The following is a 25,502-nucleotide window of genomic DNA, read 5'->3' as shown; positions in this document are numbered from 1 at the left end:
CCCCCCCCCCCCCCCCCCCCCCAACCATGCCAGCGCTGCTCCTACTGCTCATGCAGCTGTGCACTTGAGCTAGAGGAGAAAACTGAGTGTGCTGAAAATGAGTAATGGGGGTGTTAGTTTTCAGCCAGTTCAGTTTCTTGATCCAACTCAACAATGGCTGTATAAGTAATAGTGCTGGCAGTAGGAAAACTGGGGAGTTGGGGATTACCCCTTCTGGAGAAGAGCTCACAGCTGAGACATCTGTGGGTGGTCCTGAAAGTGTACCTTGAGAGCAGCCTGACTGAGGAAGGGTCTGCTTGTCCCTTAAAACTCACTATGTCAGTGTCATGCTGTACTTTATAGAAGCAACTGAATTTTTAAATATCTCTCTCAGGCAGGTGGTGAGAGCTTTTTGAAAGGTTCAGGTTCTAAAGGGGACAAATGATCTTATTCTTTGTGTGGCATGGACTTGCTGTGTTTTATTAATTAAGAAATATCAAAGGAATCCTCCTTTGGTTGTTTCCCCATCTGTAAGAAGGAAACAAAAACCCACACAGGGCAATGGGAAATGCAGGAAATGGTATGTTGTCTCTACAGAGATGCTCTGGTACCTGTAAATGAAGTAATTCTATAAATACAGTGTTCTTTGTGTCTTTATTACCCTTTTGCTATTTTAATAAGTAACTTTGTAAAGGAATAAACAGCAATACCTCTTAGTGGGTGGGAGCAGAACAGCAACTGAAGCCCAGCAGAACTGCAGCACAGAATTTCACCAGACAAACCTCTTCCACAGACTTTGTGTATGTTGTCTGTTTTACCAGGCACCGTTACTCTTAAACTTTTATCTGAAATGCCTGCAGGAACTCCTGATTTACAACAGAAGGCAGCCTTCTGTCTGAGATTCCCTTGCCCAAATGATGACGCACAACCTAATGCTAATCACCTGAATCTGCCGTTAGATGTCTCTGAGTGGCCCATTTTCTAGTGTATAATAGCTCCTGCATATCAGATGCAAGCATAAAAATTCTGGTCCTGTTCAAGTCAGCTTATGTTTCTCAATAGGCTTGTAGTTACCACTTAAAACAAAGATGGTATTTAAAAGCAGAAGTCCCATAATGTAACAGAAGATTTAGAAAACAACGTATTCCATTTTCAGATAGAACAAGACAATGTTAGGGTAGCCTCTGGGAAGTTGATGGTGTTAGTTGCTAAAGAAATTGCTTTGCTGTGTGCAGGTTATGGTAGCAATACAGGTGATGCTCTTTGCAAATGCGTTGTTTTCCCTGCAGCAAGACAAGATATTTTGGACACTTCCTTTACTCGTGGTGGGCTTGAATGCATTTTGCATGGACTGACATTCCTTGCAGTAGGCAGGGGTGTGCGGCGTGTGAGGTCAGCCTGGTGGCCTAGGCAGCTGGGCCTGAGGCAGGCCAGTGGAAGTGGAGCTGTTCTGATGTACCCGAGACCACGGTTTTTAAGAATGCCTTTGCTGAGTGCCATCAGCACATTTGTGCCTTAAAAATGGTTAAGACCTTGCTCCTGCCATAGAGGCCCTTCCTCTGCCACAGAGGGGACCAACAGAGAATCAGTTTTTCTTGGTTTTATTTCTGTTCTTGAAGCTGATTTATGTCCCCAGAGTGGTGTGCTTGTTCTGGTTCAGCCTACCTTGTTTGTAGTGCATGTAAAGTAGATTTATTGTGTTCTAATTTGATTCAAACTGTGGCCATCAAAAGCGGCAGCTTGATGAATTTATCAGTGGCGGTTTCAGGTAAGACCCCCGTGTTGTTAACTGCCTCGTCCCTTTGGCAGAGGTGGTCAAGGCTTTCCTCTTCCTCAGAGCTGTGCTGGGCTGTGAGCTGGAGCAGTTGGAGAAGCAATACACAGGCTTGTTCTGCTTCTCCTGGAAAAGGGGATGTTGCACCAGCACAGGGAAGTTGGAGATAGCTGAAAGCTGCGATGGTCAGGTTCAGCAGAAGCTTCCTCTCAACTCTCCTACAGCATCCACAAGAACTTTTGCACCAGTGCCTGGGTGCAGACTGACACCTCTGGACAGGGGCCCTGCCTAATTCAGCTCAGCTAAGAACTGGTCCTTGAGCTTTTGGTGACTTGGGGCAACTGGCTCTAGGAAGTGATTATTTTTGCAAGTGTTTAAGGAGAAATGTGAATGGTAGAGGAGGTAATTAAAGAAGCAACCTGACATAAAAGGCTTGCAAAGAGAGAGGGTGTGAGCGAGGGCTGGGTACAGGTGAAAAAATGCAGGAGGGTAAAAAGAGCAGCCACTTAGCTAACTGAAGTTGTGCAGATTCTGAAGTTTCAATCTTGATGTTGGTTCTTTTTGCTGAGCTAGTGTGAGTAGCTGAATAAACACTAATTTTAATGACAGTCTCATGCTTTTTAACAAAACCCATCGTGCCTGTGTAATATGGGAGAACTAATTACATCTGAATAATGCTTGCAAAAAGTGAACGTGCTCTTCATAGCATTCTTTGATTTGCTTTTAATCAACTTTATTTATCTGCTTGCTCTTTTCCGCAGTGAAAATTGTTATCCGAGGGGACAGGAACACTGGGAAAACCACACTCTGGCACCGACTGCAGGGAAAGAAATTTATTGAGGAATATATTCCAACTCAGGAGATCCAAGTAACCAGCATCCACTGGAATTACAAAAGTAAGATGAAAGGGGGCAGAAGGAGTGATTGTCACGGGACAGTGGGTCTGTGTCTTGGGGGTAGAAATTCTACTGCAGCCTTATTTGCTTCTTCTTTGTCTGCTTGGGAGATAAAGTGAGCTCTCATCAATCTTATTTTAATTTATTATTCACAGTTTCTCAGTCATATTTTCAATAATTTTAATCAAACTATATAAAAGATAAAAAATAGACCTTTGAAAGTTGCAATTCTAGGAAGGTTTTTTGTAGGTGATCCAAAAGATTTGAAGAATTTGTGATATGCTTGACTTGCTAATGAAAACAGGTTTATCATGAAAATCTGTCTCTGAGGCAAACCTGCTTGGTGTTCCATTGTTGTGTACAAGTGAAGAACTTGATGTAAACTAGTCTTTCACCGATTAAAATGTAAAGAGTATCCCTTAACTAGTGATGATGATGTTTTAAAAATTGTTGTAGTACTAATAGATCTAGGCTGACTTACTGAAGCACGGAAGTATCTTACCAGTAGCTTTTTTGAGAGATGAGGTGTGATTTTTTTTTTTTTTTTAAATTATTTTTCTCCCATCTGCTCTGGCAGTGTAAAGTGGCTCTGAAAGCCCTGCATCTAGCCCGGAGAAGACACTGCAGGCATAGAAATTGCATCACACTATGGTTCCAGAGGGTGTTAAAGTCCAGCTTTTAGATCCCTGATCAAAAATGCCACAGCCTTGGGGCATGCACTACTGACTAAGGATGAACTTGCTCTGTAAGACTGATTTTGCTTTGAAAAAAAGTCAGCAGTTAATTTGTTACTATCAGACTATCCACACCACTTTGCCTTTTTTTCTGAAGCAGTTGCTCTGTCTCCTTATACATAAAATAAAAGCGTACAGTTGAGGCGCACAACATCAGGTGCTTTGTCTAATTTACCAATAAAATTTGTGTTGGTTGAATGATGCCATCATGCCAAAGTTTCTTGTTAATGATCATGGAGCCCCACGGTGTGTTGACAGGCCATCTGCCTAGGGACGTTACTCTCACAATCCCTATTGGCTTTGTAGGTTTCCGTGCATGGAGAGAAGGTCGATGCTGCTGTTGTACGTTTACAGGGAGCTGGTAACTGCAGTTCTGGAGATTCTCATGCTCTTGTGAAGACAGGCTTCCACATGAGTCAGCACTTCTTGACACAGGTGGAAAATGTTTATAAGTATAGTGTAGTGGGTTTACGTGGAAAGGTTATAGCAGTAGCGGACCATAGGGATGGCTTCTGCAAGAATACATAAGCTGCCCCATGTTAAGTAAGGGGGCTGCTGCTGCCCAGAGCCGAGCCAATAAGCGATGTTGTTTGTGCCTCTGTGAGAGCAATTTTAAGAAAGGGGGAAAACAATCAAACAAACAAAAACAACAACAAAAAAAACTGCTGCAGAACAGTAGCTGGGAGAGAGAGGAGAGCAAGGAGAAACAGCCTTGCAGACACCAAGGTCAGTGCAGAAGGAGGGCAGGAGGTGCTCCAGGCGCTGGAGCAGAAGTCTCCTGCGGCCTGTAGAGAGAACCATGGTGAAGCAGGCTGTCCCCCTGCAGCCCGTGGTGTACCATGGTAGAGCAGGTTTCCACACTGCAGCCCGCGGAGGAGACCACAGTGGAGCAGCTGGGTGTGGCCTGAAGGAGGCTGCAGCCTGCAGAGGAACCCTGCTGGAGCAGATTCTGGGCCGGAGCTGCAGCATGTGGAGAGGAGCCCACACAGGAGCAGGGGGCCTTGGGGGGAGCTGTCGCCCGTGGGGGACCCGTGCTGGAGCAGTTTGCTCCTGACAGATGGACCCTGTGGTATGGGCCCATATTGGAACAGTTCATGAAGAGCTGCTGCCTGTGGGAAGCCCACACAGGATCAGTTTGGGAAAGATGGCATCCTGTGGGAGGGACCCTGTGTGAAGCAGGGTAGTGCTCGCCTCAGTGGGCTGACCTCCCTATGGTTGGGGCCAAGCCTGAGGCTCTGGACCACACCAGGAAAATCCTGAGGGAAAAGCTTGGATATGTGGGGAAAAAAAGGGCATATTGAGGGATTGTGGTTGGATTTGTGCACAGCCAGTGCTCCTCTCCATAGGGTTTGTTGGCCCTGTGTGTATGTACATACAGACCCACAGGTGTGAGTCACAGATAGGTCCATGGACCTGTCCCTAGGAGAAATGACTGCCACATTACACCCATATTGCTCAGTGTGTAAGGTTTCAATGGTGCTGGCCTGCTGTGGGGGAAGAAAAGGGCTGGAGTAAGTGCTTTTATAGGGCTGGTGCTCTGGGAAGGACCCCTCAGTCTTTTGCCCTCTGCTTCTTCAGGGCAGCAGCTATTTAGGTGCTATTTCAGGTAGGATATGTCTGTCATTCACAATACTGTGCTCACTTTGATGTAGGGGCTACAAAAGGTAGTGTAAACCAGTTGGCTTTGGGGGATGAAACCTTATTGCTCTCTACAACTACCTGAAAGGAAGGTGTGGGGAGCTGGTGGTCGGCCTCTTCTCACAGATAACTAGCGATAGGACTACAGGGAATGGCCTCAAGTTGTGCCAGGGGAGGTTTACATTGGTAATTAGGAGACATTTCTTCTCAGAAAGATCAGTCAGGCATTGGAACAGGTTGCCCAGGGAGGTGGTGGAGTCACTGTCCCTGGGGTTGTTCAAGGAAAGGTTGGACGTGGAGCTTAGGGACATGGCTTAGTGGATGACATTGGTGGTAGGAGGATGGTTGGACCAGATGATCTTGGAGAGCTTTTCCAACCTGAATGATTGTATGATTCTAAGAGAGTGATTGAGGAGCGGCAGAGACTAAGTGCTATAGACCGACCACAACCCCCATTCCCCTGCCCCGCTCAGGGGGAGGAGGTGTTTTTGCTTTCTTTCCTTTGTTTCTCACTTTTCTAGCTTGTTAGTAATTGGCAATAAATTTTACTATCTCCCTACTCTGAGTCTTTTTTGCCCATCATGATAATTGTTTAGCGATCTCCCCGTCCTTATCTCAATCCTTGAGCCATTTGCATTGTATTTTTCTCCCCCTCCCCCTTTGAGGAGGGGGAGTGAGAGGGCGGCGGTGGTAGAGCTCAGCTGTCCACTCGAGTAAAACCACCATGGATGGATGGCTGCACTCTGCCCTGGATGGGGGAGAAAAACAGGTCCTTGCTCAGTCCAACAGTGGTTTTCTCTCACATTCAGGTTGAGCTAAGCCTGATGTCACAGGTGTTTAGATTCTTTGGTGGGGACCCGCTGTATGGCCATGCTGCAAAGGTGTGCTGGTTAGCTTCTGCATTTCTTCATAGAAGTACCTTTATTTTGGGTACCATGTTGTGGATGTTCTGCCTGTCAGCTCTTGCAAGGTGTTGACAGATCTGCAGTGTTCATGCAGTAGTGTCCTCCATCTGCATCGAAATGTCTGGCATATTGCATTTCTGTGCCATCCTTCCCCCACACTCATACTGTTCTCTTCCAGCATATCAATACATTGGTTATTGATGTGTGAATGTAGAGCTTATGAATTGTTTGGATGATGGAAGCTATCTCTAAAATCAAAATTGCTTTAGCCTAAATAGACTTAGACCAGACTAAGATATGGAATACTTCATTTTTAGATGTCTAAGTCTAAAGATTGCCCTGAATGTTAATTGTGGTTTTCTGCATTATCACAGGTGAAACCCTCTGAATTTTAGTTTCCTCTTTAATCAATGTCGGTAAATAAGTACATTTGTAAATACAGCTTTTGATTTCTAAGAGGCTTATTCATGCCTAATTCTTTTTGTGTTTGTGAACAGTTAACATGCAAAAAGATGTTTGAAGGCTGTTCCTTGTATAGAAAGATCCATTCATCTTATACGTCCCTACATATTTTAGGGACTGTATCGCCTTTTAATGAGCTGAGACTTAACGCACTGGCTTTTTCAACATGGATGTGATCCCAGAGTAGAATGCAGCTACACGTGAGGATAGCTTTTACTGTCAGTTGGTAACCGCAGGTGTATTTGTCATTTCTAGTTCTTAATTCTAGTATTTATGGGATACATCTTTATAGAGCTTCCTGGTTAGATATGGCAGCAATGTGTACATATGGCAATGGACTTTTCTCAAGGCCAAGTGTTGTCAAGTGGCTGCAATTTGCTGGAAGACTGTACGTGAAATTGTGTCTTTTGTTTGTGTTTCTTCCACTTGATAAAAAAAAACATTATTTTTTACTAATAATTTCCAGTAGGAAATTCCATACTGACCTTAATACTTGTAAAAATAACCTCATTTTTTAAAAAATGCGCAAGATATGTTTCCTGCTCAGAGAACTTTCCATCCAAGATAGGTGATGTGCGCACTCTGAGAGATTGGCTCGGATCTAATTACTAACCTGTTAGCTAAGTTAATCTGTAGAGGAAAAATACAGTTTGTTTTTCCTGTGATCATGCTCTTAAGCTACCTTGAATAGACATTATGAGGTAGTTGGCAGCAAATATTTACAGGTGTTAATTATATCACTGTCAAATATTCAAGGATTCTTACAATGCTTGTTCCTATTTGGAGTGAACTAAATCACTTTTCTGTGACAGTTGTATCTGTTATAGATATTTTTTTTTTTGTATCCAAGTAAGCTCCCGACTAATGTATGCTTTTTTAGGGTATGGTAGTCATTAATTTTATTCTCCTTTTGTCATCCTCAAAAAGGGAGTCTCCAAAATAAAAATTAGCGAATACTTTTGTTCCAATACTTTGAGCGATTTATAGATGGGTGTGTGGAATTGCAGAGTTGCTCTGCTCTGTAGGATTTGTGATCCAAAGAATATGAAATGAGTCATGTCATTGCGTGAGAGTAAATGTGAACCCACCCGCAAAGCAATGATTCTTACTTTTAAATAAACACTTGCAGTTGGTGTCTTCTCACCTCTTCACCATTTTCTGGGAGAACAGTGCCTTAATGTGCCATGGCTACATAGTACTTAGCGAAATAGCAACTGAGTAGAGATATTTTTGGGGTGTTTTGATCTATGGTTTGTGCTAATCCAAGTTATAGAGTTAAAATGATGCATTGGCACTCTTTTTCCTGTTACATGCCTTCAGAATCCATTAGGGTGAAATGCTGCTCCTACTGCTTTGTGAGTCATAAAAAAGTCAGCAGAGCAGCACTAAAGTAATTATCCTCTTGTGTGTTCAGGATAATCAGGAATGAAGCTGGTGATGAAAAGGAAGAACTTAGTGGCTACTGGCTAGCAGAAGCACCGGTACTAACAGAAAACAAAAAACAACAACAAAAAAACACATGGAAAACAATTTTCTTGTATCTTGTGTAGTTAGTTCCTTAGCTAAGTTCTGCAGTTCCCCTCAGATAAAAGGGTATGGAGAGATCTTTCCTAGTCAAACAGTTCAATTCCTCAGCTATCTAGGAGTGCTGCTGCTCAGCAGGATTTCAGTACTGGGGAAGTTACTTACCAAGAGAACATAACTGAGGGTGCATTGATGTTAGGATAAGGAGGTGGGATTCTGTGGAGCTTGGGAGCAAAGTCCCAGTACTAGGTACCAGGCCTAGGAGAGCACTGTGTGGCACCCCAATGGCCTATTTTGGAATGGGTTCCAACTTCTTGGGAGAAACCTCTTCTTAGTGCTTATGTGCTGCTGCATGTGGAGCTACTGGAAAGATCAAACTGCCTTCTGGATGCCTGCTGCGCCCCTGAAAGGTTTACCACCTGAGAAGGGAAAGCATGTTTGGTCTCTTTGAAAGGGGACTGAATTGTTGAAAGGGGCCTGACTGGTGAAAGGCAGCAAGATTGACTTGGCTGGTCTGTCTATCTGTCCCTTGTTCTTCTGGGGCAGCAGCAGCACTGTCAGTCCCAGCTGTCAGGTATGAATTTGGGGGCAGAACTCAAATAGGTGATCTGTGCCTGAGCACCTGCTGCCTGACTGCACACCCTACACGCACCATGGCCTCAGGCATCCACACCCCAGTGAGAGCTGCACAGTCTGGGGTGTAAGAGCTGCTTGTACATCTGGGCAAGTAAAATGGCGAGTATTTGGACTTGAGCCCTACTCGATTCGGTGGTTTGTAGAAATATACGGGGACAGACTGAATTTGGGGAGTGTTATGATTTGGGCACTGCCTGTAAGGCTGCAGGCTGCTGTATGCCTGTTGTGTTTTCGGCCCCATCTGAGCCTGTGGTGGGCTGACCCCAGGCACGTCTCCTCACCTTGTGCCCCACTCCTTGCTAGCAAATGGGAAGGTAAGTGAGAGTTGCTATGAGGAAAAAGAGAAGCTGATTGAGCTTTATACATAAAAGTAAGAAGGGATATTTCTCCAGAAACAGAGGATCAAGCTTTGCAATCATTCGAAAACTGTATTTAAAATATTTAGAAAGATAAGTTAAGCCAACCATGAATTCTGTAGGGGAAATGTTTCCCAGCTGGACAATGGCACTTAGCTAAATTCTCTTACCATGCTATGAGATTATTTTCTGCTCTCAGATATTACTATCTTCATGTTCCACTGCTTTAAGTTCAGAACTGCTCCAAGTCCAACCTTTGCTTTGTAGCATGTCCAAAAGTTACTGTGTTTTGGAACTTTGTGAAGATCAGACTGCTTATTCAGATTCAATATAAGTTTCTAACCAAAGCTACCCATCCGTCATGCCAACTCAAAGTTTAATCGCTAGCTATCAGTACTGGCCATAGTGTCTTTCTAGTGATAATTTTATTTTTCTTGCTTCAGATTTTAGCAACTCAAACCTACCTTCCTGCCCATTATTTACTGATTTTAGCAGTTTTACGTCTCAACAAGCTGCAGTAATACCTTATTTTCAACTTATTTTCAATTAAAGTACAACTTGAAAGTTGCAGAGAGAATGGATTTCTGTGGCTGCTGGACTGCCTGCACTCTTTGTAATACTTACGTGAAAATGGCCTTAGTAAGATGGATTTTCTTTAAATGTGCGTGTTCCTTTGTTTTTCAGCTGTATGCCTTGCTTTCAGACCAGACATTATTCAAATTAAATTCATATATTTTCTGAAAAAATGTGAGAGCCTCTGTATGTTATGAAAAAAATGCATATGAAATATTTATAGCACATTTTAAATCTCTGATAAAATGCAAAGGAAATCTATCATACGAGTAAGAATCTTTAAGAAGTTCTTTAGATAACACAGTATTGGATTACAGCCTGTTCCTTCAAAAGTGGGCCTTGTGTTAGTTGTGTTTAGGTTTTCTTTTAACTCAAGAATTACTTTTATTTTGACTTTGATCTGCTACTTTAACAGTACTAGTTTTGAGTTAAACTCTGTGTGGTAAGGGTCAAGTGTTGTTCATTTTGCTGAAACCGATTTTTTTTTGACACTGTCTTTTTTTTGTGCTTTTAGCCACTGATGATATTGTTAAAGTTGAAGTATGGGATGTAGTTGACAAAGGTAAGATTTATAAGTTCTTTTCTATTGGAGATTCAGTGTTTTTTCTCAATTTTAATGAATTTATATGGAATCAAAAGTACCATTTACTTCTAAATTATTTAGATAAAGGTGTGTATTTATTTTTTTGAAGTACATTAATCTTACTTCATGGAAAAATATGGAAGGGAAAGAAGAGTCTCCTATGCTAGAGCCCATTATTTGCAATTTGAACTTTAGATAAAATCCAATATTTAGAAGCAGTTGTTTCATGTGCTGTGTGACAGATGAAATAGCCTGCTGCTTAGTGTAATTAGACTCTGAATTTTACTATAAACTTCATCTTCTCTCCTTTATAGTTTTATGTATATATTTATACACAGCTACTGAGTTCTTTGTTCTGTTTATAAAATTCTTGCCAAGCTGCTTTTTTAAAGGAATGGTATTGTTAAATTGGTAAAATGTTATCTGCAGTGAATAATGTATGCAGGAGGGAAGGATGAAAGAAACTGATTACTTAAGTCTGTCCTAAATGCTTAGCCAAGGAAAGTGTTAAGATGTATAAAACGTATTTTTCATTAGTTTTCAATTTTTGCCAGTGTATGAAGTTCTGTTTTCTTAAATAAATGGTAGACATATGTGAAGGCACGATCTGAATGCAATGGAATTTGTTACTAGAATGGGTTGGGAGCTCAGATGTAAATCCTTAAAGCCCATTCTGTAGCCCCAAATTCATGTTTTGTTTAGCTTTTGAGAGGTCTCCTGTACCAGACAGGCTCATTGTTTAAAGTGTGAGTAGGATCATGAAACCAGCTTTACAAGTAAGCGTCTCATGCTCTGCAAGTCTTCTCTTCAGTTGTGTTTCTCTCCCTCAAATTTATTGACAACAGTGATTGAAATTTAAACTCTTATGGTTTGACTCCTGACACATTTCCCTCCGTAGACCTACATCCAAGGTCTTCTACCTCCGATGTACCACGTGTGCAACTTACACATGTATTAACATCAAAAAATAATAGGATAGATACAATAGGGAGTGGGAAAGGGAGAAAGTAAGTTTTTCATGTTAGCTAAATGATACTGAAAAGAGCAAAAACAAAAAGGTAATTAAGATAGCATCTGTAGTTCAGATGCTTAACAAAGCAGAGCCTGTAGCTTAAACTTGAGCCAGTAACTTCAAAACCCTGGGCACTTTATCATTTTATTCTTTTAAACCCTGGTCTTTCACAGTGTAGGCAAAAAGCTTACTTAAGTTAGAGAGGTACTGCTGAAGTCAAACTGATGACAAGTTGGCTTTCAGATCCTGGGATAATATGCACAGGGCTGGAATCTAAGCAAAACATCTGTTTTCTCTCAGCCTTGCAACTTTGGTATGAATAGATTGACAGTTAATTTGGGAATCATGTGATTCCAAAATTTATTTCTGTGAATAGCTTCTCTGAGCAGAGTCATCTTCTAAACTAGAGACTTGTCATTTTTTTGGCAAGATGGATTGGGTATGATATGAGCAGATGTTGATAACAGCTCTTCTGGTACCGCTTTCATTTCTGGCTGTGGAATGTGTATTAGAAATCTGAAGAGACTCTTTACCTCCACTTTATTTTCGAGATGAAACTCATTCTGTTCAGATATCTACTTATGGACCACAGATGTGCATTTTATATCGTTAAATGTACTCAGTCAATGTAGTCTAAAACTTAAGAGTATCGCGATACAACAAAATCAAATCCTTTCCCATTGCCATAGCACTGGAGATTCTTGATAAATGCAACGTCAGGAAAGTGTGCAAGTTAACCATTAAAAACTGGCTCATATCTAAGCTTCATCTAAATGTTATTACATGACATTTTTATTTTTTTCTTCTGTATGCTTAGGACAAAAAATCCTCCTCCGTGATGCTTTTGGTGAGAACGCCAATCTAGATAGTAGACTTCTATCGAGTGCTGCTGCAGAATAGTGCTGATGAGAACCAATCCTCCTTTTTTTCCCTTGCCTACAAGACCCTGGCTAACATGCATAGTTAGAGATGTAAAGAACGCTGCATTTATCAGGCTGGGTTTTAAACTGCCAGAAGTGCATGTTCTGATCATGCATTTTGATATGCATTGTTTTCCAGGCTAAATTTTCTTCCACTTTTCCCATCTTGGAACAACTGTTCCTTGTTACAGAAAATTAAGAGACCTCTATTTAAATTTAGATGTTAGAAAACCTGTATTGAAGGCCTGATGTGGGGATGTTGCTATACTGTCTATCTAAAGGACATATCCATAAGCTTCAGTGTTCAACTGTAGTCTTATAAAGCAGCTTCAGCTTCTTCTCTGTTATGCAGTGCTGCCATTCTTTATGTCTCAGTGTGAATATGTACAGGAGAGCATGGGGTAACTCAGTAAGCTGCACCCTGGAAGGCTTTATGTACATTTTTGCACTGAGTTAAATGTTGTGGTTTTACTATTTAGCATTTTTCCCCGGCACTTACCAACATTGTGCCTCCCTGTCCTTGTTAGTTCAGCAATGTGCTTTATTTTTTTTTGTCCCTCCAGTCTGTCTTAGGAATGCAGGAAGTAGCATTGTTGGTCCTGCCTGGCTGATGAATGGTGGTGAATCGGTGGCATTTGTTTAGCATAAAGATGTTAATCTGCAAGGAAGGGGAAAAGGTTTTTTGTGAAAGCTTAGAGTCTGTGAGGGCAGTTAATGCATGGAAACAAGAAAGAATGGCAGTTGTAACACTGTACTGCTTCTTTTACATTTTTCTTGACTCTGATTTTTTTTTTTTTTTTAATGTGCAGACTCATTGGAGTAGTTATCTGCAGCCTGCTGGGTTCTCCATAGGCCTGCTCAGAGAGCTCATTTGTGTAATGATGCCATTTGTTAAACTCTTTAACAAGTAGAGTTTGTCCCCAGCTCTGGATTGTATTGAAATTTATCCAATATGTGTAGTAAATACAGTTTCCTTTGCTGCCCTTGGAAGTAAAAGAACATAGGAAAGATATCTATCAACAAAAGTCAGTCCTGACTCATCTCTCCGGCTTTGCAGCAAAGTTGTGTAACTGCTGCAGGTCGTAAAGCTGTAACAGATCCTGCATGCAAAGAAGTTGCTTGAAATTCTGATGATTCAAGACCAATTCTGATCTTCTATCGTGTAACTTCTGCTAGTCTGGATTCTGCATCTTTTCTCATACTTGAACTGAGGGTATCAAGTCTTATTTTTTCTCTCTGCCAGCAGAATAGCATAAACCCTTTCCCCTCATGTTGGACATTTGATTTCCTCTCCCTTCCCCTTCACTCTCCTGCCAGGTGTGCTGCAAGAATGGGGAAAGGTCAGAATTAATATTTCTATTATTTTCTGATGTAATTAGATGATGCTGGAGATACAAGCATCTTAGAAATGTGTATTTTGGAATAATGTACAGAAACATCTCTCCCTGGCTGTGGACAGCATTAGTTGGCAAGTTTTACTGAATCCTTGCTATCCTGCAACAAATTTGATGGTACACAGAGTTGCAGAGGCTGTCACATTCCGGCCACGAGTCCAGTCTTCTGGTATACAGAGGAACTGTTCTGTAGACTTAGAGGCACCGCTGGAAGCTTATTTGTTTTTAGTGCTGCTGATAGGCCTGCAAAGAAGGAGCAGTCATTGTGCCAGTTAGAGAAGCTGAGCAATCACCACATGAACACCTTTGTTTTCTAATTGAGGCTCCTAGATCACACATCAATGCAACCTTAAACACAGGACTTTGTTCATATAACCACATGGTCATCTTTGTACACTTGGCTTTACAGCCTCAAATGGATCTTTTCACTACATACATCATGCCCTTATCTGGCTCATCTTGCAGTTCCAAAAATAGGCACTCTGCATGAATATGTGCATACATGCACGTTTCAGCTCTGTGACTCCTTTATAGATGACCTCCTTTATAGCAGTGAGGAGTGTCGCGTGTGTTACTCATTCCTCTTGGTAAGTCTTAAAGCCCTAAGCAGGGAGAGGTGTACAAGTCATATTCATTCTTAAGCATCAATCTTAAATATGTTCAGGATAGAAAGACAACTTGGTTGTTGAGAGAGATTTGTGAACTATGAAGAGGTCTAGATGGGTATTTGTGGTTACTTGGACTTCTGTTTTAACATGAGAAATTCAGGTCATGCCCAGTGCAATTTAGCAGTAACTAGAGAAGTGGTGATGTTTTGACATTCAGAGAATCTACATGAGTTCCACTGACTTGAAATTAATTAATTCCAGGGGTGAAAGGTATACATGCCCTAGACATCCCACAGCTTCAGTTGACTGGGAAAAATCAGAACCCATACTTGTATCCTCAAGGGAGATGAACCCCAAGAATGGGGAAAGATTGGTATTAATATTTCTACTACTTTCAGATGTCAAAGTAAGATGATACTAGGGCTGTAAATATTTTTAAAATGTCTGCATTTGCAGCAGCATCTCCCAGATGCGGAGCTGATGTGCAAGGCCTGCTGAACATTGTCCCACAGAGCTTTCCATTCAGAAAAATGTCCCAAACTCTTGTTTTCTTAGCTGACATTAGTTGCTTAACAGCTAACAGGTAATACAGCTGACCAATATTTACCAAATGTAGGTTGCAAAGTTGTGCAACAGAAGTGTATCAACCTCATAATTAATGCCAATCAACATTGCTTTCAGTAGCCTAATGCTGAATTCAAATGGGGCGTATCCTGACATCTGTGTGCACGATTCTATAATAGTACCTGTTGAGAGGGTTAGATTTTTTCTATCCCAAATTTTCTTCATGTGGGTTTAAGTAGGGAAGCACTACAGAATTAAAACTTTGTATTTCATAACTACTTTTCCTTGACATGCATGGCAGAAGAAACACTTTCCCTGTTGTCATGTGCAGTATTTGGCAGAACCATGAATTTTACAATTAATCAGTTGATAGTTCATTTCATCAGTTGAGTTGAATAGTTAATGGAAGCTGGTTTTGCCCCACATTGCAAAATCTTAGATGATGAGAGTGTTTTGTGGGTGCATCTGAGCTGCCAGACATTGCTGTTATCAATGACAGGGTGAATTTCTAGAAATTCTAGTCTCTGCCATACCATTATGATTTAGTTAACTCATCACTGTTTAGACTGGAGCGAAGTTGATTCAGAAGTACAGTTCTTATTACTGTCTTTAACATCTGGAAGATATTTGATATCTGGAAAACATAACTCTAGACTTCACAGGGTTATTTACTATGCAGTGCTGTTCATTTGATAAAACTCTGGAAACTGCTGTATGTAACTAAATAACACCTTGGGGGCCAAGGACAGTTTTTTCATGGTGAGTTTAAATTTCTTCAGCACTAGGTGAAAGAACATGTGCTTGCTCTTGCATATTGAGATTCACAGCAACAGGTAGTGACAACTGTCTACACCAAAAAATCATGTTAGCCAGTGGCCACTCTGCTGATGCTAGTTACTGATACGTGGTGTTGTCTTTGCCCACTGTGGTACCGGGCTTTAAGATCTGTAAATGTGATTACAGTGTAACTGATGTTACTGCAAAATGTCAGGAAGCCTAAGATTTAGAACACTGACTCATTTTCTGGTGATGCTGAGTCAAATGCCAGTGGTACTTTAAAAGTCAGCCTGTAAATGTATTCAGTACTTATTGAAGTTGTCAGAAAAGGAAAAAGCCTTAGGGGTCTGCCCTTTAAATATAAGGGTTGCAATTTAGTATCTACCTTATTGGAAGCAGGTGAGTTGGAGAGAAACGTATAGATCCCTCAAGATGGGATTATGGCCATGAGATGGCGGAAGTCTTTATAGTAGTTTTCTAGTATCTTCTCCAGGTGTGTAGTTTGCCTCTTTTACTTTCCTATGAGGTTAGTCAGAGTTTTGTTTGTCCTGTAGCTTATTCTTGTGTGCATGTCTCTAGAGTGCATGGCTTTGAGGATTTCCTTTCTTCACTTCTGTGGTGATGTCCAGATCTGACCCATCCAACTGTAGCATTTTGTTCATATATAGGCTATTTTTCTTCTGCTTCTTCAGCCTCCTCACTGTGATTATTTGATTTTGCTTGGATTTTCCCTTGTCTAAGTTTTGTCTGTGTTTTGACTGTTAAAATCTCAGTCGCCAGCCACTCTTTTTTTGGGGTCACAAGGCAGCCCCAAGCACCTAATAGATATGAGATCCCATTTATTTCCAATATTGCTTGCTTTAGGTCAGTGTAATAGTACAGCAACATCATAGCATCTCAGAAAGCTGAGTATGTGGTGGTGCAGTTCAGTTGTAGCAGCCATGTGATCTTTTGCTTCTTCAACGCTAAAGCAAGAGCAGCGTACTTTGTGGTCATGGAGTATGCAGAAACATGTAATATTCACTCATTGTAACTTTATGCCGTGAAGAGTGTGGTTTAAGCTGCTGCAGACTTTTTCCTGTTCATCGTTGAATTAGACCAGCTGGTATTCTTTAGCAAGGCATGCCTGTCCCACCCATCCTCGTTCTCCAGACGTGGTAGAATTTGAATCTGCTTTAAGGTCATGTTCCAAATGCTGCGGTTTCATAGGGATTCACAGACGTGTCCTGGAGTTCTCTGCCCAGTGTAATGCATTTTTTTGTTTCTTTGTTTTGTTTTGTTTGTTTGTTTTACAATTCTTTTTAAGGAAAATGCAAAAAACGAGGAGATGGTTTGAAACTGGAAAATGACCCCCAGGAGGTGAGTCACCTTGAATGTTGACATCTGCCTCTTAGCAGGAGGCATCTTGTTCACCTTTGTTTGGTCTATGGAGAATAAGTTCTGTATTTGTTTCCGCTTTAATGCTGGCTTAGAGGGTGGATAAGGGACAATGTGATCCCTGATGCTCTTTTGCTCTTTTGCCTGGGCTTTTTATCCCTGTTGTGCCCTTCTCACAGTTTTCCTGTTGTTTTCAAGTTCTGTCTTTTGGGAATGACCCTACCCTAGCTGTTTATTTCATAGCTTTGTACCTGTTTTCAGGCAGTCAGTGTCAGGAAGTCCTTTTGTAGTTGACTTCTTGTGAAACATTGAATAAATCACTTAACAGCCAGGTTCTCTGGCTGCTCCTTAAAACTGGTCCAACAATTACCTTTTAGCACTCTGAAATGTAGAGGAGGCAGGGGCAGTAGAAGTGCCACCTGGTGTGCAAAAGTAAACAGTTGCTTCCTTAAGGCTCTTGCACAAGTGTGCATCCTTTGGATCTACTGCAGTAGAACAGAGTGCCATATGGGAAACCATAATCCTGTGTCTTCTCAAACCAAGTTTGGGCTACTTGTGCACTTTTGTGGTATCTCTTTAAAAAGCCATGTGATGTTATCCTTGAGAAAAGTCAATTTAAAAGCAAAGATCGCATGATCACTGCTGCGGCTCTTAAAGAGCTTTATTACTCCTTTTTTGTGTGTCATTGCCCTTTGGGACTCAGCACATGGGCAGGTTTTGGTACTCCCTCAATAACCACTTGGAAACCGTTTGAAATTGATGCAAAATCTGGTGTTAGTGATATACACTCAGTTATGGGGATGAGTCAGGGCAGTGAAGAGTTACCTGTTTCACCAGGGTGCCAATCTTGCTCAATCTGTGTGATCAAATTGGAAAGATTTTCTTTAAAAATGTTGTCCCCTTATGGCAAAAGGCCTCTATGGGAACAGATGTTACAGCTGCTTCTTTGCAATTGTGTGTGCATTTTTCACTCCTGGAAATAGGAGTGAGAATTGTTCTATTGGTACCAAATTGCAGCAGGAACCTTGCAGGTTCAGTTCTGACTAGCACACTGTGTTTTGCAGAGTGCAGTCCAAATTCAGTGAAAATGAAATTGGCTACTAATATATTGTTTTAGCTCTGCATGGAAGAAAGTCAGTAGAAACTACAGCCTGGTTTTACCAGTATTTGTGCTGACAAAGAGATGTACTATAGGAGCCAAGTCCTCTGTACTCTGTCCTGTAGCTTATATGGACTTACCTTGCTAGTGCACAATTTGGGGGCACAATGGAAAGAGGAGGAAATGAGTTTTATATAGCATTTGCTGTCACTCTTTTTAATTTTTTTCTTGAGACTGCTGGGTGCTTCATACCCTGGTCCTGTGGGCAGTGGAAGCTGTGATCCACCAAGTACGTTTTTTAATGATGATGACATGAAATCCATGGATTATTTTTTTTAGTGTCTCTTACATTAGACAGTTTGCCTGTTCAGCACTGTCAGTTGTGTTCTCTCTGATCCTGAAATTGAGTCAAGTTATTTACTGATTCTTTTGCCTTTATTTTCCCAGGCAGAGTCAGAAATGGCTCTGGATGCAGAGTTTCTGGATGTTTATAAAAACTGCAACGGCGTAGTGATGATGTTTGACATTACCAAACAGTGGTAAGACACCTTCAGCAGCATGTGCTATGTGATTCTCACTTTTTTAATGGAAACGAATGACTTCTAGACCTCTTGATTCCCAGATGGTCTCTAGAGCTGATATGCAGCCCAATGAGTCGAAGTAAGCTTGTAATAAGCAAGCAATAAGCAATAATAGCTTTATCTTCTGGCATGTCTTTTAATATACTCCTCTCCTGGGTTTGTTTCAAACAAACATTCTCCCTGTGGGCTTCTGGACTGCAGTTTCTGATATGCTGGTATCTGAGGCTTGATAATTAGCACTATCACAGGTGCTGGATATGTTATAAACAAGTATGCTGGACATGTTATAAACATCCTGCTCTATAGAGCACAAGGGAAAACGGAAAGCTAGCAAGAAATTCCCAGGAAGACAGGTATTGATAAGGATTATTTAGATGCTCTGGGCTGCATTAATGTATAGAAATAATGAGCTGTCCATTTTGCTCACCTGAGGAGAAGGGGGAGAGTCATGTGGAAGCCAGAGTTGAAAGGGGAGGTAGTAAGAGTTTTTGCTTTATATGTAAGCTTGTGTTTTAAAGGTTTGGTACAGTTCAGTGAGACCATTGCCAGCATAAGTTAGGGAATCTTTTCATCTGCTGACCTCGCACAGTTCTGTAGGACTAAGAGAAATACTACTTGAAGAGATATGTGGTCTCTGGTGGAAGTGGATTATTGAACTTGTCAAGTCATTTTTGAGTAAAGAATGATACAAACATATTAACAGTTAATATATTAGAGTGAGGGTGAAGCCACAGTATTGGAAGGATTTTGGGGAAAAAAAATCTTTGTATTTTTTTCTGTGGTTTGTGAATAAAACTGCTCATGGAATGGTGTTTCGCCCTCATTTGCCTGTGTCTGTCTTTCCTTTGGTGAAGGACATTTAACTATATTCTGAGGGAGCTTCCTAAAGTGCCAACCCATGTTCCAGTTTGCGTGCTTGGGAATTACAGAGACATGGGGGAGCACCGTGTCATTCTACCTGGTGATGTGCGGGACTTCATTGACAATCTGAACAGGTAACTGGGGATGGTACCATGGTCACCAGACAAGGGGAGCAGACTTCAGCTGCTCTCTGTCATCACCCATAGATAACTGTTGCTGCTGTGTTTTAGATCTGCGTCACGTTCATCCTCCAACCCCCTGCTTAGCTTCTAGGCTTTAGTGACTCTGAGAGTCTCACAAAGAAGTTTCAGTTTTCATGATGGACTCTTTCTCCTTTGATCTAGGAGTACATACTGAGCAGATTGTTAGCTATACTCTTGGAAACAGTGAGTGCATGCCAGCATGTACCTTTCAGAAGTACTTTTCCCAAGAGGTCATTTCCTTTCTGGATACTCCTTATCTTGTGAAAGAATTCTCTCCCTGCAACTCAACTACTCTACATGATTCTGCTACAAGAAAGCCAGCTAGTGTAGCTGTGTTTCTTACTCTTCCTCTCATAGCATCTCGGCACAACATTTTCTGGGCACAGCTAGATCGTACTCCACCCTTTCCAGACAGGCAGGATTTTCCTATATAACAGAGAACCTCAGAGCCCTGTATACAAGATTTTACTTGTCGGTCAGATGTCAATAGATTGTACCTTCAAATGCAGTTTTGTGTTCTTAAGGCAGTTTTTAATTTTCTCGGTCTCTTGCTTGTCTGTGACTGTGTCAGGCATACAGAAATGTGCCAGTTTTAAGGCTGGATTCTGTAATGTAATCATTTATTTTCAAATTCGTCTCTATATATGACTTAGCCAAGTTTAATGCCCAGTTCTGATGCTTGAGTAGGTGACTTAATGTAGGTCTAATTGTGGTTTTAAAATAAAGCATTCAGTGGGAAATTAATAGCTTGTACATCTACAAACCCCCAGCTTAGTGAACCAATAGCTTGATGTCCTGATGCAGTATCTCCTCATCTAGCAGCACTGTGACAATGCAACATAACAACCATTGCATCCAGCTTTTTTGCCACCTTCAGGAGGAACAAAGTCTGAATTTCCCTGTAAACAAAATAACAAGTCACTAGCAGAATGATGTGCCAGTGTCCATTAGAGGACTGAGGGGCTGGTTCACAGAATGGAATTTAGCAAGTACCTCATCTGTGTGTGTGCATGTGTTTTGTACAATTTTTTATTTCATCTTTGCATATCTGGTTGAGACAGGCCTCCTGGCTCCTCATATTTTCGCTATGCTGAGTCTTCCATGAAGAACAGCTTTGGACTCAAGTACCTGCACAAGTTCTTCAACATTCCCTTCTTGCAGCTGCAGGTAAGACAGATGGTATTTTCCTGACGTTCAGGGTGGGTGGGACAGAGTTGATTTTTCCCTAAGGTGGGAATATAATTTTATATATGGGATATTTTGTTGTTAAAGGATCCTGAATAGACTTTTGTTTTTGTAACAGCGTAGTTAACAGAATTTTATTAGTATATTGGTGCCTGTGATTTAAACATGTCTCTGTTCGCGGAAGTGCTCATATTTGCTCTTTCATTCAAAAATGCTTACCTATGTAGAAAGGCTCCAAGTTGATGAATATCAATGCAAAGAAAACTGCATCCAGTGTTGTAATTACCAAATCAAAACTGTTACATAAGCATAGTTGTTACACTTTGTGTTTGAATTCTGTGTTGTCAGTCAATTAAAACTTGAATGAGAAAAGTCTTGTCTCTGAACTATTCAGTTCATACCACCTTTGCTGAAAGTCTTTGTCCTGAGATGAACAGTAACTGATCTGCTTGGATCCAGTAACCTTGGATCTCTGTCATAATTGAGCCTTCTTTTCCTTCTAAGAGGAAAGGTAAAGGCTGAGTGGGAAGGGTGAAATTCTCATCCGTGGTCCTTTAGAAGAGGACCTTTTGATGTTGCCATACGGGGGTCCTTTGGGTTCAGCGACTTACTGCTTTTGGGGGGTGCATATGAAGTTGTATCACGGTTTTCTGCTTGGAGAAATTAAGACAATTGATCTTGATGATTTTTCACCAGCAAGTGAAATGTCTGTGTATATTTTTACACAAACAATCCAAGCTGAACTGCTAGTTCAGAATAAGCTTATATATGATAGTGGGTGTTACCACATCCCAAGTCTGCAGAACAGATGTATTAGAAAGAACCAGGATAAGAAAACTAAATGTACAGAAACAACTAAAATTCAACTTTTCCTCAAAAATGTATTAAAAATCTGAGATTTAAACCCAATTTGCTGCTCAGTGGAGAAGACTAAAATCTTCCAGCACGGTGTGTTGGTTACATGTTTGTTTTTATAACCTTTGTTTCTATGGCAAAGTGATGTCTTGTGGAAATCATGCAGAATAGTTTCCAGGTTAGTTTTGTCACTTTTGTAAATCTCCCCTCTTCTTCTCAAATAGATGTTGTTAAAAGACAAAAATATTAGCATGGGCTTCCTGCTAGATTTGTGTCTGAATGTTGCTAATATGATACTGTTAATGGCCACTATATGCAATGATTTTCCTAAATGTGGTTGTAAGCAGGAAATATCAAAGTGTTTGTAGCACTAGGTTTACATGGAAGCAGCTTTAGGATGAGAGTCTTAGGGGACCTTTCATTGAAATGTGCTCTGTATAAGTAAATATGATCTCTTCATCTGAAAGTAATTAGGACACTTATATAAGGTAATTAGCCTCAAAGCCAGAGAACTTCTTGTACATATCTTGGTCCTCAGGGAAATAGAAATAAATCTGATACAGCCTTCATCTATTTGGAGATGTCAGTGACAGTTGTTAGGAGAGGTGAGGGAAGTGGGGTGACCAGCCCCCGTTTATTTCCTGTTCAGTGGGCATGGGATGGCACTGGGGGTAGTGCAGAATACAAGGTACAGGTGCTGCATGTTGACCTCAATTATTAGACTCCCCAATCCTGTGGTGGTGTTTTTTTTTTTTTTTTGGTTTTGTTTTGTTAAATGCAATTAAGCAATTCAACACTTCTGTTGTGGTTTAAACCAGCCAGCAGCTAAACACCACAGAGCCGTTCGCTCACCCTCCCCCCTCCCTCTCTGGGATGGGGCAGAGAAATGGGAAAGTGAAGCCTGTGGGTTGAGATAAAGACAGTTTATTAAGATAGAAAATAATAATAATAATAATAATAGTGTGTAAAAACAAGTGATGCACAGTGCAATTGCTCACCACCCACTGACCGATTTCCCAGCCTATCCCCGAGCAGCCGCCCCCCCCACCCCGGCTAGCCACCCCTATATATTGTTTAGCATGACGTCAGATGGTATGGAATACCCCTTTGGCCAGTTTGGGTCAGCTGTCCTGGGTCTGTCCCCTCCCAGCTCTTGCTGCACCCCCAGCCTGCCCGCTGGCAGGACAGAGTGAGAAGCTGAAAAGTCCTTGGCTTAGCGTAAGCATTGCTCTGCAACAATTAAAACATCAGCATGTTATCAGCACTCTTCTCATCCTAATCCAAAACATAGCACCCTACCAGCTACTAGGAGGAAAAATAACTCTGCCTTAACTGAAACCAGGACAACTTCAGAAACAAACATGATGAAAAGATTTCTCCATGAACAGCTTAGTTTCTAAAATGTGAAAGGAAGATTCAGATGGGTGCACATAAACAATGCTTGTAAATGTTTGCACTTGTCTTTGCATCTTGACATAGGAGGTGGTAGTTGAGAAACATGGCTGTGCCTGTTGGAATGTTTTCTCTGTGCAGCCAGAGTGGTGCTTCCTGGCTTTTCCTTTACAACAGCAGTGCAAAAACATGTTCCTGCAGTTATGTGCTCATATGTGGATTGCAAGCAGGTGCGTTTCCATGCATTCTGATAAAAATCACAGTATAGGATCCAATATAAAGATGGTCTGTTTCCTTTCGCCCTGGCCTGACCATTCTGTAAGGAGGCAGGTGACACTGCAGATTCAGAGGCCTTTGGTTGCGGCCACCCAAGCTTTGGGGCTTTACTTGATGTCAGCTTTCAGCCAAGACATGCCACACTTTCTCCTGTGCCGTTTGTGTTTCTGATGCAGGTTTATTAAAAAAGCTTTGTGCTGTTCCACAGTAGCTGCTGCTTTGCTGGCTCTGGGCATTTGCTGCTTCTGGTTGGCATCTGGGACTCTTGCCTTTGAGTGTGCTGGGAGCCAGGGCTGGCTCCCCCAGGCCTTACTACCAAGAAGTACAGCATGATGTTTAAATTCGCAGGAAAGTCACAACTAGACTTAATTCCTAAAGGTACTGTTTGTACCTTCAGAGAGACTTGACAGAGGCTCTAGAAAGGAGTAATTTCCCCGGTACTTTGGAGCAAAGTAAGTAAAAGGAGAGGAATTTTGCCAAAAATTAAATGCACATACCATTTAATTAGTCTCAGTTGACTTCTGAGGTTTCTCTGTTCCTCAGCCTGATCTCCCACAGCTCTCCAGGGGAAGAGGAGCTGTTTGGCCACGTGTGGGATGCCACTGTGTCCTTTAGTGGTGTTGGCATCTAGTGCATTGGTTTCAAGTTGCACATTTCTGTGTTCAGCTTACCTTTATGCATCTTTCATAAAGAAAGTGGTGGGTGAAATTCAACCCCCCAGTATAGAGCAAGTTCCATCTAGCAGCCTGGGCTCTTTGATTATTTATCAGGTCCTTTACAGTGGAAGGATTCTCAAATTGGAGAATGCAGTGTAGCCATAGGAACTGCTGGTGGCCCACATAATGTGCTAATAGGATCAGGTCAGCCAGGCCTTCAGAGTGCTGCACTGGAAGGTGACAGAATACTGCAGACAGCTGAAATTGCCTTTTCCCAGGAAGCACTTGAAAGTGGCATTCAGCCAAAGCATTGGTCTGCAGTACATGTTTTATTCCCTCCTTTTGGGTCATTGCTAAAAATAATCTGCTTCTTTAATATTTTAATACCAGCATGGTAAGATAGAATTTATTTTTATGTATTTAGAAGTCCATTATTAGTAATTATCTTTTTACAAAGTTAGATGCAAATTTCTCTTGATTAAATCTAAGTTCTGAATTTACTGTGATCTGTGAAAATTGAAATAAATAAAACTCAGGTGTATGCCTTACTGCCAAAGTAGGAGGAAAGTCAAATCACTTGTTTAATAAAAGCCCTTACCTAAGTGCATAAGAAAAGCACTGGAGAGCAGTGTTCCCTCTGTATCTGTTTATTCAGCTAATTTGATCAGCATTTATTTCACTTCTGTTAGGAAAGAGGACAAGTAAGCAGAATAGTTTCCTTTTTTTTTGGCCTGATTTTTGCTTATAGTCTATGAATAATACAAAAGGATGAAAATTGTTACTTCTAAAATCTTGAAGGTTGCAGGAACCATACAGCAAGCATTTAAAGTCACTTAGTATATCTTCTGTTTAGTGTACCGGGTTTAAATGTATAGCATGTTTTACCGAAGCTTTCTTGTCTATACCACAATGTTTCAAGTTAACTAATGACTTCATAGTTCTTTGTATACGTTTTAATTGAACTCAAATTTTCATCTGCATAGAGTTTATGAATATGATGAATAAAAATTACCTGGTGTGGTAATTTTACCCTGCTGGGCAGCTGAGCTCCACCATGACTGCTCTCACTCCCCCTCCTCAAAGGGAAAGGGTAGGGAAAATACATTGGAAAGGACTCAAGGGTTGAGATAAGACTTAGGGAGATCACTCAAAAGTTATTGTCATGGACAAAACAAACTCAGAATAGAGAAATTAATGTAATTTATTACCAATCCCTAGCAGACTAGGACAGTGAGAAACTAAAAACACCTTCCCCCCCCGTCCACCCTCTTCTACATCCGCCCCAGAAGTGGCTCAGGGGAATGGGGGCTGCAGTCAGTCCCTAGCACTTCGTCTCTGCTTCTCCTTCATGGTCACTCTCCAACATGGGGTCCCTCCCATGGGATGCCGTCCTTCCCGAACCGATCCTGTGTGGGCTTCCCACAGGCAGCAGCTCTTCAAGAACTGCTCCAATATGGGTCCGTACCATGGGGTCCCTCTGTCAGGAGCCAACTACTCCAGCACGGGTCCCCCACGGGAGGCAGCTCCCCCCATGCCTCCTGCTCCTGTGTGGGCTCCTCTCTATGGGTTGCAGCTCCAGCCTGGAGCCTGCTCCTGTGGGGGCTCTCCATGGGCCGCAGCCTCCTTCAGGCCACATCCACCTGCTCCACTGGGGGCTCCTCCATGGGCTGTGGCGTGGAGAT

At 41.6% G+C, this 25,502-nt stretch overlaps 1 protein-coding gene across 4 annotated transcripts in view; it reads left to right on the top strand.

The window, feature by feature from the left end:
- The window catches only part of RABL6 (RAB, member RAS oncogene family like 6), a 58,181-nt gene that overhangs the window by 4,390 nt on the left and 28,289 nt on the right, over positions 1–25,502 (top strand). For 3 of the 4 annotated variants that reach the window (XM_035341634.1, XM_035341635.1, XM_035341637.1), the window contains 6 exons: positions 2,515–2,649; positions 9,992–10,039; positions 16,642–16,694; positions 18,259–18,350; positions 19,247–19,387; positions 20,518–20,623. In XM_035341634.1, coding sequence (XP_035197525.1) covers positions 2,515–2,649; positions 9,992–10,039; positions 16,642–16,694; positions 18,259–18,350; positions 19,247–19,387; positions 20,518–20,623 — 575 coding nt within the window. Of the gene's footprint in view, positions 1–2,514; positions 2,650–9,991; positions 10,040–16,641; positions 16,695–18,258; positions 18,351–19,246; positions 19,388–20,517; positions 20,624–25,502 lie in introns of those variants that run through there. The other variant, XM_035341638.1, reaches the window with a different exon arrangement.

This window comes from Oxyura jamaicensis, chromosome 17, assembly GCF_011077185.1.
Source record: "Oxyura jamaicensis isolate SHBP4307 breed ruddy duck chromosome 17, BPBGC_Ojam_1.0, whole genome shotgun sequence".
NCBI classification, from domain to species: domain Eukaryota; kingdom Metazoa; phylum Chordata; class Aves; order Anseriformes; family Anatidae; genus Oxyura; species Oxyura jamaicensis.
This window is presented reverse-complemented; position numbering and strand designations above follow the sequence as displayed.